The 17938-nt window shown below is 39.8% G+C and overlaps 2 protein-coding genes across 3 annotated transcripts in view; one reads left to right on the forward strand and one right to left on the reverse strand.

Annotated features, from left to right (window-relative positions):
- Window positions 1-14773, forward strand: part of LOC149024499 (uncharacterized) — a 29369-nt gene extending 14596 nt beyond the window's left edge. For both annotated transcript variants that reach the window (XM_089144726.1, XM_089144727.1), the window contains exons 4-9: window positions 7206-7401; window positions 7549-7851; window positions 7939-8022; window positions 8111-8722; window positions 9254-9708; window positions 10896-14773. In XM_089144726.1, coding sequence (XP_089000852.1) covers window positions 7206-7401; window positions 7549-7851; window positions 7939-8022; window positions 8111-8722; window positions 9254-9708; window positions 10896-12849 — 3604 coding nt within the window. In that variant the 3' untranslated portion in view covers window positions 12850-14773. The remainder of the gene's footprint in view (window positions 1-7205; window positions 7402-7548; window positions 7852-7938; window positions 8023-8110; window positions 8723-9253; window positions 9709-10895) is intronic.
- A 230-nt stretch (window positions 14774-15003) lies between these two features.
- LOC149024500 (chaperonin 60 subunit beta) lies at window positions 15004-15244 on the reverse strand. The gene has a single exon (XM_089144728.1). It carries the CDS (start codon window positions 15237-15239, stop codon window positions 15099-15101), a length of 141 nt encoding a protein of 46 aa, XP_089000854.1. The 5' UTR covers window positions 15240-15244; the 3' UTR covers window positions 15004-15098.
- Window positions 15245-17938: the final 2694 nt, after the last annotated feature.

A 17938-nucleotide genomic window follows, 5' to 3' on the forward strand; every position in this document is an offset into this window, starting at 1 on the left:
AAGGGGAGGGGGAGATGAAATGACCAAATTACCCCCCAATGTAGTTCGACTAGCACTTGGTGCCTCATGCTTGTGGGCTGGTTTGGGTCCAAATTCTGCACTACCGTATGGTGGCCAATCCTGGTTACATCAGGCAAACTCCTCTCCTTTGTCAGTAGGACTGCGATCAAATCTGTGCGCTAAGCCTCCTACCTCTATTAGTGTGGCATTTTCTCCATTCCCAAGGCCACAATCGTTCTGTGGAATCCCTGTTTTGTGCTCTCCTCTATCAAACCCAATTTTAGGGTGTCGGGGTTTTTTGAGGATATTCCTACAATTAAGGGCTGTCCAAAATCTTCCAGCAAATAAGTCTACTATTATGGGATGTTGCGTTGGTTTTAGGGTTCACAAGGGTTAGGTAAAGGCCTAAAAGAATTTGGCCAGGCTTAGGGTTTTAGACATTAAACCTTGCTGTAATGACAATTTTAGATCTGGAGTTAACAGTCAGGTTTTATAAACTAGGGCCTTAGGGTTTCAATTAGGTTAGGAATGAGGCTGTTGTTGATATTTTGTAATTTCAGATTTGATCCTAATGGGTTTAGGTTTGGTTGGAGGTTTTCTACTTGGAGTGGGACTTTTAGGGAAGTCAACTAGGGTTAGGATTTGAAAGGGGAAGTAGAATAGGTGTAGCAGATGCTAATCCTAAGTGGCTTGGAGTATGGTTGAGGTTGCATGATGGGCCAGAAGTGTATCAAGATGCAATTTTGGGCCAGATTGTCTCACTCCAAGAATATCTTGGACATAATAGAAGACAATTTTGATTGATGGCTGAGATTAAGCAGAAGTTTATTTTACTTTATTTGTTGAAAAAAATCCAAGTGGAGTTATGGGGCCCAGGCAGTTAAAGGTTAGGATTTCCTTTCCCACTCATTAGATTATCATTTATTATTATTATTTTTTCTCTCCCTTTCTATTCTAGTCCCATCCCCCAATATCACTTCTTTCCTTTATTTTCTCCACTATTATATCTCTCTCTCTTTCTCTCTCTCTCTCTCTCTCCACTTTCAATTGCCTTTTTTTTTTATTTTTTTTTTCTTCTCTTTGGCCAATGTTTTTGTTTCCCTTATTTTTCCCCTTTTTCTCTTTCCTCCTCTCTCTCTCTCTCTCTCTCTCTCTCTCTCCATATTTTTAGTTTATTTATTTATTTCTTCGTTTTCTTATTTCCTTAAGTATCTCACCTTCTTTAAATCTTTCACTTTCCACTTCCAATTCCGTGTCTCTCTCATGTTGGTTTTCAATTTTTTTTAATTAGTTTGAATTTTCTTTCTCATTTGCACCCCTTCAACAACCCTTATAAATACCCTTCTCAACCTTAAACCTAGAATATTCATTCTCTCTTTTTAGTGTTTTTAGGCTCTGTTTTTCTTTGCATGCTTTGTGGGTTTAAATTTTTAGTTTGAGTGTTTAGGCTTTTAGTTTATTTGTAATCAGTCAATGTTTTTAGTTATTCAATTTCTTTTATTGATGCAAGTGTACTTTTTAATTTTCAATCAATGTAATTTCAAGTTTTGAGTTCAAAGGGATTCACATTTTTTTAGGTCTAGCTATTTCAGATTTGGTTTGCTCCAGATCTGGTTGGTAGAGCTGGTTGAATTTCGAGTTGATCAAGTTTTTTTTTTGTTATTACCCCTCTTCTCAATGTATGATTTACGGTCCTTGATCGAAGATGCCTATGGTTGTCTCTCCTTTGTTAAGGTTCCTTTTTTATTTATTGTTTTGTTTGTTTATCATTTTGTTATTTCATTTTTGCAAATTTTTTCTTCTATACCCTTTCCCCCTTTGGGTTCCTTGATCAGAAATGCGTACAGTTGTGCCTCTTTTTTTTTTTAAGGTTCTTTTTTTCTTCTTTATTTCCGTTTATTTATTGTTCTTTTATTTATGCAATTTTACCCCTTAAAATGGTGAATGGTTAGGTTATTTTTATTTTTATTCCCAATTCAATTTCATTAGATGCATGTGTTAGGACCATTAATATATTTAGGTAATCAATTAAAAAGTTAAATTTCCTCACTCTCGAATTAACATTAGAAGAATTAAAATCTAAGTGGTATATCTCCCTGAGATCGACCTACAAGCGAACGGTATCGTGCAACTAACAGGTTGATCTCATAGAGATAAACCACTTAGATTTTAATTCTTCTAATGTTAATTCGAGAGTGAGGAAATTTAACTTTTTAATTGATTACCTAAATATATTAATGGTCCTAACACATGCATATAACAATATTGAATTGGGAATAAAAATAGGCGTAACCTAACCTTTCACTATCTAAAAAAAATGTGCATAAATAAAAGAATAATAACAGAACAATAAATAAAAAGGGATCTAAGGAGGAAGGGGTATAAAAAGAAATTTTTTTGCAGAAATGAAATAACTTAATAATAAATAAATGGAACAATAAATAAAAAAAAAGGAACCTTAACCAAAGAGAGGCCTGAGGGGGTTGGGAAGCAATAATAAAAATTGTAGAACAGAATTAATTGAATAATAGATAAATTGAACAATAAATAAAAATTGAACCTAAATGGGCATGATTGTAGGCATCTTTGATCAAAGACCCAAGGGGTTTGGGAAAATAGTAATAAATTGCTGAAAAGCAAATCCTAAATTATTTGTTGGAGAACAATAATAAAAGTTGCAGAAAGGAAATAACTGAATAATAGATAAACGGAAATCAAATAAAAAGGGAACCTTAACAAAAAAGAGGCACAATTGTAGGCATCTTTGATCAAAGACCAAGGGGGTTGGGGAAGTAGGAATAAAGTGCTCAAAAACAAATCCTAAATTAAGAATATAGAGGGGTAAATAGAAGTAGGAATGGAGAGGAGAGAGAAGACTACTGACTAAGGGGTACAAACTTGCATTCTTGAATAACAAAACAAAACAACTTGGTCAACTCGAAATTCAACCGACCTTTAACAATAATGGATCCTTTTGAACTTGAACTTGAAATTGCATTGATTGAAAATTAAAAAGAACATTTTCTTAAATAAAAGAAATTAAACAACTAGAAGCATTAACTGATTACATAAGAACTGAAAGCTTAAACGTGCAAACGAAAATTTGAAACCCACCAAAACATGCAAAGAAAAAGAGAGCCTGAGAAAACTAGAGAGAAGAAAATGAATGAAATGGTATAGGTTTAAGGTTGAGAGGGGTATTTATAAGGGTTGGTGAATGGGTGTAATAAGCAAAGAAATAGTAAAACAATAACAAAATAAAAACCAATGTGAGAGAGAAGTGGAAAGTGAGAGATTTAAAGATGATGAGAGACTTAAGGAAAGAGAATAAAAAGAAATAAATAAATAAAATAAAATAAAAATATGTTGGGTAATGGACTAGAATGGAAAGGGAGAGAGGAAAATAATAATAATAAAGGTAATCTCATGAGAGAGGGAAGGAAATCTTAATCTTTGACTGTTTGTGGGCCCCATACATACATTTTTTTTCCAACAAAGAAAAAAAAATAAAATAAACTTCTAACTAATCTTAGCCATCGATCACAATTATCTTCTTTTATGTCTAAGATATTCCCGCAGTGAGATGACTTGGTCCAAAATTATATCTCGATTGACTTCTAGCCCATCATGCTTAGAATTGGGTCCTTTTTGCAATTGAGAAAATGAATTGGACCTCTTTTCGTGTAAAATAGCATGTATTGTACAAAAAATCCTGAATGTTCTCTGAGCTCCTAAAATCTGCCAAAAAAAAGAAAAAAACCCCCAAGATAGTCCCACTATAACTGTGTGAAATGCATGCTTTATGCCTAAGATTTCACACATAAATGTGCTCATCATTGCACTAGGGTTTAGGTCTGGAGGTTGAAGATGAATGAATTGCAGATTTTTAATGAAGAAGATGAAGTGTAGGAATTTAGAAGTTGTAGGGTTTTAGGCTTTAGATGGAGCTAAGGGTAGGGATGGGATGAGGCGTGATAAGGGGGGGACGCTTAGGGACCTAATAGGGGAGGGAGAGAGAGAAGAGAGAGGGCTGAAAGGGTTGGAGGGGGGGGTGTAGTAGGGTAGGGTAGGGCCTAGGGGAGATCATAGGGGTTGGGGAAAGGGGCTGGGGTATTGTGGGGCTTGAGGAATGACGCTGCCATATCAAGTATGGCAGCAAGGAGGAGGGGGAATTAGGGTTGTGTATGGATGGCAAAGGGGCTGGGGTGACTGCCATTGAAGAAGGAGGGGGTGGGGATGCTTTACTTGGAGAACTGTTGAACACTTGCTGGAATTTTTTGAAGAAGAGTGCTAGATAGAGTTGCTGATCTTTGAAGAAGAAAACTTGACTGAAAATTCTACCATGCCCCCTCAAATAGGAGGGCCTCAAACTCAATTTTCTTATTTCAATAATCAGACTTAAGATTACGAAGAATCAATAGACCATTTTATAACCTACTAAACCAAAGTGGGACTCCTTTGTAGATTAGGATTCCATTACATTGAATCACATATGAACCAAATAAATGTTAAAAGATCTAATGGACTTTATTGACACATGCTGAAATGAAATTCTAATTAACTAAAGACTCTTATTGACACATGTTGAATTCTATTTAACTAAAGACTCCAACTGACGTATGCTGGAATTCCAAAAACTAAAGACTCACATTCTGAAATTTGAACTTAATTGACTAAAGATACAAGCTGGAATTAGTCTTAGGGGGGGTACATGGACAAAATTGCCCCCCCCCCCCCCCGGAGGTTCGGCCAGTCTAGGGAAGCTTCCCTCTAGGTCTGGGTTTTGGGCCCAACTTAGGGTTTTGGCCAAAGGAAGAATTTTGGTTCACATCACCGTCTCTTACTACTCTCTGTCTTCCAAAATCCTAGTATGGCCTTGGTTTCTGGAGAATCTGTGATTATGAGTGTGCCAGTGCGTCAAAGCCCATATAGAATATTTCCTACAAGCATGGCTCCATCTAGGTCAATTGGGTCACTCTTACTTATTGAGATCTGACTCCATTTGGATTGTCTCCACTTTCTTAAACTCTTCCTGGGTATAGAGGAAGCCTCTCATTTTGAGAGTCCTTGCTCTTTCCGTTGTCTCCACCCAGATTGTTGACAGCTCCACCTCCTTCTTGCTAGCCATGTCCCTTTATCTTCTCTTCTGCCCTTCTTTTTTTGCTTCTCTTGTCTAATCCTTTTCTGGATTGCATCTCTTGCTACTATGCTCTTCCTTTTTCTCAACCCCTTTCTAATCTGCATTTGGTTCTTTTCTCACAAATCTCTCGGCTGCTTCTCTTCTTTCCCTCCCCTTCTGGGTGCTGTCAGTCTCCTCTACTCTAGTTTGTTTGTTTTTTTCTTTCTTTCCCTTGTTTTTTGCCACTGCTGCTGTTTTTTTCTTTTTGTTCTGAACTGTATTTCTCTCGCTGCTTCTTTTGTTCTTTTTTTGTTCTTGTGGTTGGTGTGCACTCAGTCTAATTGAAGTATCAGTGAAAAAAGAAGGGTTCAGTGGGTTCTGGATTTTTTTCCACTGCTGCAAGCAGTAAAAAGTAAAAAGATGAACAACCGGGTGAGAGAGATTCACAGGGAAGGGTATAGGAGTTTTGGCCTGATACCAAATAATGTAGCGCCTGAGAAGGCCTGCTTAAGTGAACTGCAGTGAGAGAGGATTAGGAGAATAGGAAGTAGGAGAAAATCAGTCATAACTCATGCTGGAGCTTCTCTACTAAAATTAGTCACTAACTAATTTCAATAACTCAAAACTGAGAAGTCCTCATACAGTTACATAATAAATAGGTGGTAATAAACCTAGTCTCAAAAAATAGAAACTTCTCTGAAAAGAAATAGCTGAAATAGGAAAAAGCTAGTGCTGAGAGAAAGAGACAACTAATAAGATAGACCTACATAATCTACCCGAGCGTTTATAATATTAATAAAGTAATACTAATATTATTACTGATATTACTAATTCCAGCCCTTCCCAGACCATAAATTTTGATTTAGGGCCAACTTGTCTGGGTTTCCAAGTGAATCATGTTGGTCCAGCTAGGCCATACCTACTGCATCATTATGATTTGCATGATAGTAGTTGGTCTTTGGAAGCAAAATCCTAGTAGTATCACCTGTAGGAGAGAAACTTTGTGCCCCAAAGTTCAGGGTAGACAATTTGAACAAGGAGATCAAGATCAAGGTTATTGATGTATAGTACTGTCCAATAAAATAGGCACATCAATAACAGCGTTGAAAGGGAAGAAAGGTAAGAATAAGATGGAAGAGGAGTTACACTTGAGGTGGGCAAAAGAAAAGCAAAAACAAGGAAATGAGGAAGAGAGCAGATAGAGGGGTCGCACTCGTCAGTTGGACACTCAAACAAGACGCATTTTCATTCTGTTATCAAGTCTACTCCCAATGGTGATTAGAATTTAGAAATATACTGGGAGAGGGTTCTCTGAGCAAGCAGCATGGAGGAATGCACTAATGAGGTGTGACTAATTGGTATCGTATATTGGATGGTAGCAGGGTCATTTAATGGGACGACATATATAAGCATAGTTTCTACTTTATCCTACACCAGTAGCTCAGAGAACCTTCTCCTTGAAGAAAAACAAAACACACCTCCAATTAGAAATTAACTCAACAAGGAATTAAAGCAACCAAGAAACTTCAAATAGGAATATCTCCTAGTATGTACAATTCCATAAAAAACTCATGTAATCAAAATCTTAAAAAATCCATATTAGAATCCTAAAAAATTCTACTTGACCGAAATGCCATTTTGGGTTCAGTTCTTTATCGGGTCTCTCAAACAGTTGTTCCACCAAAGTGCTCCCTCATCAAATTTTTTATTCTCTGTATGTTGTATGTTGGAGATCCCTTGGCTAATATAAGTCTTCAATCCAGATTATTGATTGCAACTGTCTGGTCTATAGATTTGCTTCCCATTTCGGGTTCTTTGTCAGGATTCTGATATTGGTTCAGTCCGCTCCGAGTGCTTGTGCATCAGATTCTCTATTCTTCGGATCTTGTACCTTGGACATTCCTCGGACCAGTACAATTCCAGATTGTTTAATTGTTTCTTTCTACTACCTACTTTGTAGATTTCAGCTTTTTTAAGATGCCCTATTGTTAAGTAGTCTTTTGTCACTCTCTTTCTTCAGCTACTTGCATGCATTAGTTTTGTGTGTACATTTCTAGAATCTGTTTCTCAAAAACAATACCTGCAGGGCTGAGATTGATCGTTTGACTGAACTACTATACTCAAAAACTGTTGACATGCCTGTCAAAGATGACAAGAAAAAATCTGAACCCAGTACATCACAGCTAGTAGCTTATAATCATGATCTGGAACTTTCAAATGTTCCGGTGCAAGAAAATGGAGTGGATGCCCAAAGATTGCTGCGAGAATCTTCAACCCCTGTGGTAAGCTCAAGTGTAGGAAAACAAATGCAGTTCTTTCTCTCATTTGTTTAACATGGTGCCAAAGTTTAATGGTGGTTTGCTCATGGTTCTAGTCTGAGAAAATGCATATTAGATACTAAGTAGCCATTATATTTTACGGTCTTCTAGGTCCTTGAAGAAGACATTGCATCTCCTGCGGAGCTTGCAAAAGCCTACATGGGTAATAGAACTTCAAAAGTGTCCCCATCTACATTAGGTTTGCGCAGTCTCAGAGGGGAGTTACCTTTGCCATGTAATGTGCCATTTCCAAGGAAATCATCTGGTATGTCACTTGTACCGAGATCATCAGTTCGCTCCGCTGGCATCCCCGGGGTTTCTGAAAATGGTTTTCAGACCCCAAGGTCTCGAGGGAGATCTGCCATCTACAATATGGCTCGTACGCCATATTCCAGGATTCAGCATACTGCCAAGGTATATATGATCTACTATGTTTTTCTCTCATCTTATTTTTGTCTTATTGTATGAAGAATCTTAATTTTTTTTTCTTTCACTTTCCAGGGTATTCGGGATACAGACCGTTATGCTGGCCCATCAAGTTCCCCCTGGATATTGGAGGATGGTACGGTTTCTACTGGAAAACAGGTCAGTATCTTGTTGGAAAACATTTTATGCTATTCTGATTGAAAAACTCTCAGATCTGATTATTGGGTTCACCAATGCGCTTTTCCAGGTCTCAAAGCGAAGGAGTTCAGTTTTAGATGATGATATTGGATCTATTGGCCCCATACGCAAGATCCGTCAGAAAACTAATTTGATGTCTCCTAAAAGTATTGGCAGTGAGGCTCCTGAGACTCCTGTTGCTACTCGTGGAACTGCATTTGGTTCTGATGTTGCTCAAAGTTCTGTTTCTTTGACCCAGAAGTCACTTCCGTTGGAAGAACCCAAACATACCACACCAAAGATGAGAATCTCAGAAAATGTGAGAAATGGCATCCGTGGCATGAGTTCTGCTGCTGGTCCTTCTCAGACCAGTGATATGGCTCAAAGAATCTTCCAGCAGCTGGATAAGCTGGTGCCTTCTCCGAAGGAGAAATCATCTGAGCTCAAGCTAGCTACTGCTGTTGAGAAATCATCTGCAACTTTACCTGTTGTTCAAGATTCTGATGACTGGTTGAAGATGGTTACTTCTGGAAATAAATTGTTTCCTGAGGCTAATGGTCCAGACAGAAATACCTTGAGGAAAGATGTAGTCCCTATATCTAGGACTGCAGATTCAGCAGTTGCTAATTCTGTTGTCATTGCTCCACAGAAGAATCAAGCCTTCCGGATGAATTCACATGAGGTTTGTTATTCTCTTACATTTTCTGATTAGACTGTCAAGAATTGTCCTCTTGTTTATTAACTCTTCCAGAACATATCTTCTGTTGTTGCTTTTCCTATGCTTTGATTTGATTCACCCAACTATTAGTTGCCTGCTAGTGCCAAATGTCTGATGTTGATGTATATCCAGAGATTCCAGCCTTTGAAACTTTTACTTTATGCTCCTGATTACAGTTTTCAGGGCTCACCTAGGCATCCAGGCACATTCTTAGGTTCAGTGCCACAACACTGTTGTTTGATGAAAGGAAGGCAACCATCTTGAATGCCTAGGCATCACATTGTGGCCTTGTATTATAGCATACTATAATATGTTGTCACTTGTTATGCAGAAACCACTTCTGGGAATTTTACATCCATCATTTGATTTGGGAGAGCTGGCTTTCCCCTTTCTTTGTGGGGAGTGGGGGTGTATTGGGACGTACAAAAGTTTGGTTTGTTTCTGTATGTGCCCACCACTATTCTTTTTTCATTTCATGTTTACCTCATTTTGAAGGTATCTCTAGAGCTGGATGACAATCGTTGCAGTAACAAAGTTGTACATACAGTTAATGGAGAAGAAAGACCAGATGACACAACTTTGAGGAACAGAGCTGCTTCTGTCGAAACAGTTGCCATGGAGAAGCCTTCAGTTTCTGAAACTAAAACTTCAGCTAGTTCAAAATGGAACAAATCTAGTGGTGCAGGAGCTTCTGATGGTCCCAAGGTTGATGAAAAGGTGACATCTCTGCCGAGCACAGTTGCTCAGCTGGCTCCCCCGTGTCAGTCACCTTCATTGCTTGGTAATGTAGTTCCAGCAAAGGGAACAGCTTCTTCTCCGGTATTCAACTTTGGGTCCAAAGCCATTGACAATGCACCACCTTTTAAATTTTCATCCGTTTCCAGTTCCAGTGAAGCATCAGGACTGAAATTGGATTCTCAGTTAGGCTTGGAGCTGAAGACATCAAGCAGGTCAATTTTTACTGCTGGAATTATCTGCCTGAACGTTGATCATGCTCCCCAACCCCCATATATATATATATATATATATATATATATATATATATATATATATATATATATATATATATATATATATATATATCGTGATTTACACTGTTCATGATGAATTGAAATTTTCATTCCAAGATGTCTGCTTATTCCTGTGTATTTGGATGAGGAAGAGGAAATCATTCTTGATGTATGGATGTGGAGTTAACTTGAAAAATGCATTTGCAGTTTTCTCTAGTTAAAATCTATGGATGCAACCAGCTTTTAGGCTTGGTTTTTGTCTTACTAGCTAACATAACAGTTTCCTGAATATTCTCAATCATTGTTCTTATATTTTGAACTTGCAAGTAATAGATAGTGATCAATATGAAGTGATAAATCAGAAGCAGAGAGGAGAAAGAGGATGGGATATGTTGCTAAAAGAATGCACAGAACTCTTACTGTCTCCTTCCCTCACCGATACATAACAAGGAAACAAACTTTTTAGGAGAAAGAACCTTCCTAGACTTGCTGCAAGGAAAAATGAAAAGTGAATACAAGTAATAAGGAAAGCCAACTAGTCTATGGTAGATTACGTACGAAGAGAAATAAAGATATTTACTGATACAAACCCCCGTGATACATATGGGTCGTGTACCTTTTAGCTACTTGTTATAGATGTAAACAATTAGTAATGAGACTTATTTGATACTCTGGTTGTTCGGGCCTGCGACTTTTTCTGGTTATAGCCATAAGTTTAAATCCACTGTTTAATGTCTAAACTATTTTCTGTTAAATTTAAATGAAAAAGAACTAGTCTTCTTTCTGAAGTTGTGGCTGAACATTGTTTGTTTAAAACCCACGGTGTTTAAACCAGCTGGTAGGATTGGCTCCTGTCCAACTTACCAAACGTAACATAATTTCTTGAATATGCTGTAGCATCATTCTAATTGTTATAAACTTACTGTGTGATGATATTTGAGTAATGAGACTTGTATGACGATGTAGTTTGGTTCATCAGGCTTATAACTTGTTCTGGCAATTCCCACAAGTTGAAATCTACTGTTTAATTGGCCAAGTTACTTGCTGCTTAAATTTAAATGAAAAAAGAACATTTCTCTGAAGTACACCTTTTTTTTTTTCTCTTTTCTCCCCTTTCCCATTCACAGCCCTTCCGCAAATGGTATTGGTGCCACAGCGACAGGAATCATTACCAAAGCTGCAGTATCAGATAAAGTTGGTAAAGAAAATGCTCTGAAGAATGGAGACGTGTTCAGGAAACATGAGGATGCCATTTTTTCAAGTGGTTCAACATCTTTGACTCCAAATGTTTTCTTTTGTAGCAATTTGACAAATAATTCAAATCTAAGCAATGGTTCAGCTGCACCATCTACTTCATTTTTCTCAGTCCCTGCCTCTCCTTCAGTGCCAGCTTCCACTGTTTCTTCAAATGTGAGTTTCATGAGTGGCCGAGCAACCACCAGCAGCAGCAACACCTCTGTCTCAGCTGCATCCTCAGCATTATCTTCAGTGCCCGTATTCCAGTTCGGATCTGGCAGTGCTACGGCAGTTGCTCCAGTAAGTTCAATGTCACTACCATCGACTTCTGGTGCTGAGTTGACAGAGTTGGAGCGAAAGGTCGTGAAAGCTCCATCTCTTGATACTCTAAGTCCCCTTCCTTTTGGTTCCACTTCTTCTTCCACTGCAAACACAAGCAGTGGCACTTTTGGGCTCTCCAATTTAACCCCTGCAAGCACTACAAATTCCTCTTTGTCTGCCAATCTCAGTTCTAACCATTTTGGTGCTGGCAATGTACCTCTCTTTGGTTCGAAGGCAGCGTCAGGTACTGCTGCATCACCCACATTTAACCTGAGTACATCATCTACTTTCAGCTCTGGTGGTTCTTTGTCTGGCTTCTCAACCTCGGTTTCTAAGCTGTTCAGTTCAGGTTCTGGCTTTGGACAGAATGCTTCTCCCGCTACCTTCTCTACAGGGGCTAATCATTTTAGCTCCGCCAGTTTATTCAATTTGAGTGTGCCATCAGAATCATCAGTAATCAGTCCCGCCATTAGCTCTGCATCTTCTTCAGCCACAGGGTTTTTTTGTGGAGGGTCCTCAACTGCTGGTGCTGCTACGGGCAGTGCACCATCTCCAGCAACAGTGTTTTCTTTTGGAGGATCCTCAGCTGCTGCTATTTGTAGTGCATCTCCAGCAACAGTGTTTCCTTTGGGAGGATCCTCAACTACTGCTGCTGCTGCTGCTGGTAGTGCATCTCCAGCAATAGGGTTTTCATTTGGAGGATCCTCAGCTGCTGGTGCTACTACTGCTGCATCCCCAGCAACAACAGGGTTATCATTTGGAGGATCCTTGACTGCTGGTGCTACTACCGTTGCTGCATCCCCAGCAACAATAGGGTTTTCATATGGAGGATCCTCGACTGCTGGTGCTACTGCCATTGCTGCATCCCCTGCAGCAACAGAGTTTTCATTTGGAGGATCCTCGATTGCTGGTGCTACCACCATTGCTGCATCCCCAGCAACAACAGGGTTTTCATTTGTTGGATCCAGCTCGACTGCTGGTGCTACTAACATTGTTGCATCTCCGGCAACGTCAGGCTTTTCATTTGGAGGATCCTTGACTGCTGGTTCTGCTACTGGTACTGCACCATTGGGATTTGGCTCTGGTATTGGTGCCTCAAGTGGGTCAGTCTTCCCATCCACTTCAGCTTCTGCAGCCAACTCCTCAGCCTCTCTTAACGCATCACAGCCTCTGTTTGGTCTGCCAAGTTCAAGCATCACATTTGGCTCATCATGTCCAGCTAATGACCAGATGAACAGGGAAGATAGCATGGCAGAAGACACAGTACATGCATCTACAGCTACTGTACTGCCATCTGGCCAGCCAGCTGCTGCCCCTTCACCTGGTTTTATGTTTAATGCTGCTCCGTCAGGATCTCCATTCCAGTTTGGTGCCCAACAGAATCTAGCTACTCCACAGAACCCATCTCCATTTCAGGTTTCTGGTAATTCTAATAGTGCGCTTGGGGGTGGCTTCTCATTAGGATCAGCTGATAAATCTAACCGGAAATTTTTCCGAGCAAAACGAAAACCGATGCGGAAGTAGACCTTGGTTGCCCATTTACTGATGTGGATGAATTGTTATTGGGAGGACCACATTGATCATTTGGTGGTGCTAGATGAATGAGGATGTACCTGGTGTTCTTCCTCAGATTTTTGGTACCGTAAGGTAAGATCCTCCTCTTATAGAGTTTGACCTCTGGTGATGGCCGTTGTACCTGGTCTTTTCCAGTGTGAACTTATAATGTTTCAATTTTGAGTCAGTCAATAGTGGTACAAATGAGTGTTTTCTGTCGGTCTTAGTCATCTAGATCCGAGTTGAGCACTGCTTTTTCATTACTGGTGTACTACTGGTGTAACATAGAAAATGCCCTTATCTGTGAAAAACAATTGCTTGTCACTTGTCAGTAGCTCTCCATATGCTCTCCTTATTTAATAATCTTTCTGTCTATTGTCAGGCAAGATGATTTGCTAGTTGAATGTAATGAATGTGGTAGAGCAGAATTTTGTACATCATTACCAAGTATTAAAATGCAAATGGTTCATAGTGTTTGCTGTCAGTGAATTTGATGCTTTTTATTCCCAGCAAACTGCACTTCATGATTGTTGTACACGCTACAGTGTCTTAGGTTCATTTATTTTTGTGTCAAACTGAACATTGGATGACTGATAATGCTACTTGCTTTACCCCTCCTCAAGCACTGATCACTGTTTCCCTGAGGTGTCCACTTCACATCCAGTTTCAATGCTGTCCTTCAACGCACTTATTGATTGGATGGGTGGTGATTATCGATTTGGCTCCTTGGGAAGGGAAAAGTTGAGAATTTTGGAATCCGACGAAATGATCAGAAGTAATTTTATCACCTTGGAAGGATTTCAAATCAAGTACTTGAGGAAGAGCGAAGCATGCATGCACCTCATGAGCCCTCATATCCATCTCTATGCCCATGTTTGTGCCAGCATATCCATTCCATGTGAGTCTCACATTGGGCTGTAATGGCACCTAACCCTTCTTCCTCTGAACATATTATTTGAAAGGTATGAGACTTGAGCAGCGACAACTGGAATTGAGATCTATGATCATTTGCTTCTGGTGAATTTTTTTCTTTGAGATTTGTCTGTGAGTTTCTGAATACAGTCGTAAGATGTGGATGATGACCACCATGATGATACATAATCGAATTGAATAAGAGCATCTGGAGCTGCATGACATCAAACACTGGAGCTTTCTTATTGAACAAGCTCCTTAGATGGTTATGTACAATTAAAGAGCACATAACCAAGACAGAAGCAACATCCATTGGGTTTGTATTTTCACAATTTTTCTGACTGATACAGAGCGACAATTGAAGGTCGGTTCTTTCTTCTGCTCCTTTCTTTTGTTTATTGTAAAATGAACTGATCATACTGGTTCCATTGATCGAACGTTTCTTTTTGAGCAAATGACTATATACATTTCTGGGTTTGTAAATTATTTACATGTCCCATGAATTTTTGTATTCCATTTACATATGCACCACAGGAAATGTGGAGAAAGTTAAACAGTATAGCGTTGGGGATAACACATTTTAGTATTTGAACCTGAAATGCAGCCAAACTTAAAGAGGGCCTTGATAAGTTTGTGGTATAAGCCATCTTTCCAAGGAAATTGCTGACTCTCGGTCCACCTATTGCAGCTTCCTCTTCAGGGCTCATCTCCTTCACTGCCACTGTTAACCTACAATCTGATTCATCCAAAAACAATGGGAAAAAAATGGAAAAGAAGAAGACGATCTGGAGTTCATGATTATGGGTTGCATTTGTACAGGCTGAGTGAAACCTATACCACAAAAAATATTATTACAGACAATCTACACAGGCGCAAGGAAGCTTTAAAAAAAATGAAGTTAATTCTGGCAAAGAAGAGTAAGTGTTATCTAAAGTTGTGGTGGCGTAGTGGCAATAGAATAACAAAAAGGCAATCCTCAGTACACGAACGTCTTTTGCACTTACTGTTTAAGCATTGGCTTCAAAATCTGTTTATTTGAAGGAAAAACGTGACCAGCTTATTAGAAAAAACCAAAGTCTGCAATAAGAAAGTCAGGAAGAGCCATGTTGCAGCCTTGCAGCCAACATCTGCAGAGAGAATATAATCGATCAGTCACTGGAATGGCAGGGTGAGCTCTGGATTCAACTCATATCAAAGTTTCAAGTAGAAAACCAATAATTTCCTCCACAATTTCATTTCTATGACGATCAGGTTTCTCCACAGGATTACTCAAAACATCAATTTGAGAAGTCAATACCTATTTTTCCTCAGGATATATCCTTTACATTGATAAAAAAGGCAGCAGAACAGAGAACTGAAGCAATGAGTGCGAAGATTCCCAAACCAATCGTCAATGAAATCCCTGCGACCACTAAATCTGCAAGAAACTGTACGGCAGCACCCATCATCTTCTTCGAACAAAATCTGTTAATTCGTTGATTCACAGTGGAAAAGCTATGTTTTATCACAGATCTCACGGTATCTTCATTATATATGAAATGAGAAATTAGAATTGCAAGACAACTAGAAAGGAAACTAGAGCAATGGGAGCCAGATTGCCAGAGAAGGTTGAAATTTAGGAACTATATTCATTACATGTCTCTCTCCGAGTCCAAAAGGGTTTCAACCATGCCAATGGTGGGTTAGTAAAGCAGTTAAAAGCCCAACCTCCCACGGAGAGGTCTTGGGTTCAAACCCATTCAGTGGTATTAATATTCTCATTCCCATCCAGGTATATAGGAAGCTCCTAATCCAAAAAAATAAAGAGTTTCAACCATTGGGAATTGGGTGATTCGTGACTAAATGAACTGACATTGATTCTGACTTCTACACATCTTAGTTGTGGCAGCTTGAGTTGGAATCGGAAGAGCGATTTAGTAATCCATTCTTTTTTGTATTTTTAATGGGATCGAACGGACTCCCACTTTTAGACCGATTTCACTTCCCGTGCTAATGTTCATAGTGCTTTTGGATCGCATTAGTCTCCAATCAAAGGAGATATCTCAAGAGGTGTGCCATGAGAAATCCCTCCAATTGCTCGCCGCAAGAACCCAATAGAAATATAACTCTCACCCACGGAAGATTCACGGACCTCCTCATCTCAATCAGGCATGGGTTCCTCCCCAGCCAAAGAATCGAAGGCGGATTGAGATAGTCGAGCCTTCAACGGAAAAAGCCCTTTCAACCCAGAGTCTGGGACCATCCACAGCCATTCATGTCAACATGCATCTGAGTCGACTTTGGCATGCACGACCATGAATGGAGAAGAACGTAAGCAAAACACACAAGAAAAATTTAACATGGATCGACTAAAACCTATCTACGTCCACCAGAGAGAAAAGATATTCCACTATTTCCAGAAACCTCACACTACTCTCACACCCACAAAAGGATACTCTTTGCTTGTTCCCAATCCCTATCCTCGAGATGGGCCAATTCATTGATACATATAGGTTATCCCATAGAGACTATTTATAGGAGTTATGGTCATTACGATTCAAATCACTGGACCAGAGTGGACCATTCGTATCAAGCCAATGGCTCAGGCCTAGTCCAAGATGGTTCAACTAATGCTTCTCAAATGAGGCACTTCTCAAAATGAATATCTGCTAAGAAGCTGAGAAGTAGGCATAGCAGTGACACACAACTGTCACCATGCAACTTCTTGGCAAAAGTAGCGTTGATAAGAGATTCGACATGTCAATCCCCGCATTTAATTCCAGATTAAATGCATTAAGAATCATTAAATGCTCATTGCTGGCGATGAAGCTTCTCATTCATCCAAAGCCAGCCTTGAGAATGCATACCACCTTTTGTCTCCCCAATTGTGGATTGGTGTCACATCAAGATCAAATTGATGTTGACCACTTGATTTGTCAACGAGATCTTCAGCTGTCCAACAGATCACGCCGGTTAGCTTGCCATGCAAACTTCTCCCAGAAGCCATCTCCGCCCTTCATCTCATCAAATGAGCATCGTAAGGTTAAGGAGCGTCCACTATCATCTTAGGTATGGACCAGCTATATATATCATCACCATGCCTGAGCAATGGTAAGACTTGAATGCTCCATCCATTACTCTCCTGCATTTACTCTTAAGGAACATTATCTTCTTGATCTTCTTGAGCATTTACTCCTCAAGAGGGAGGCTCTGATTTTCTCACCTGAACTGACTTAATCATTGGAGGTGGCTTCCCATTCCCAAAGGTGGCCCACTTTCACCATTGTTTTGGTCTCAGGAACCAGACCCTGATCAGGAATGAACCAAGGAGTCCCAAATGCATTTTCATTACAACATTTGGCACCGTTTGTGGGAAATGCTAATAAAAAGTTTTTTAGCTTTTCCCTTGTTTGAATACTTCACATAACCGAAAGATGACTGAAGGGAACTCAGGAGATCGAGGTTCTAAGTCTCAGGAGAACCCCTGAGTCAAGAAGAAGGGGGCTAACCGAAGAGGAGGAACCTCAAAAGATACACAAGCTTTTGTGGAACGTGAGCATCAACAAACTATTGTTGAGTTGCCTACTGAGCTCCCTCCTCATGGAGTCACTCCCACTTCCACCCTAGATCCTGTCCAACGGGTGGATCTGCACCAAAAAAATGCTTGAGACGATGGGTTCCTTCCAGTCAATGGTGAACCAATGGAATCAACTCTCACCTTCTTCTGCCCCTGCTACTGTTTTACCTGGAACAACAAATCCTTCCCCTATCGATCTCAATGACAGGGCCCAGGGAGATGAAGCAAACACACTTCAAGCTCAACGGGCAAAACGTAAAGGCAAGGGCAAGGCCAAAGTGGCGAAGGAAGGAGGAAATAGATCTATCTTTGACAGATTGGGAGCCCATGCAGGTAGACACTCCTTTCCTAGAGCTAAGGAAAACCCACCTCAGACTTCAAAACCCAAAAGCACGTTGAAGGAGCATGTGGCTGAGTCTAAGGGACCACTACCTGATGATAGAGTATCTAAGGCTTCAGCGTCCATTCGTGATAAGAGTCTTTATTGTTAGGTCCAGGACATGAACGAACAACTCTTTCAACTAGACAAGAAGGTTACTAACGAAGTTCAAGCGGTGCTGAGCCAGGATCCTTTTGTGCTAGAGATCATGG

This window comes from Hakea prostrata, chromosome 2 (assembly GCF_041222555.1).
Source record: "Hakea prostrata isolate BN-2017 chromosome 2, UWA_Hpros_2, whole genome shotgun sequence".
NCBI lineage: Eukaryota > Viridiplantae > Streptophyta > Magnoliopsida > Proteales > Proteaceae > Hakea > Hakea prostrata.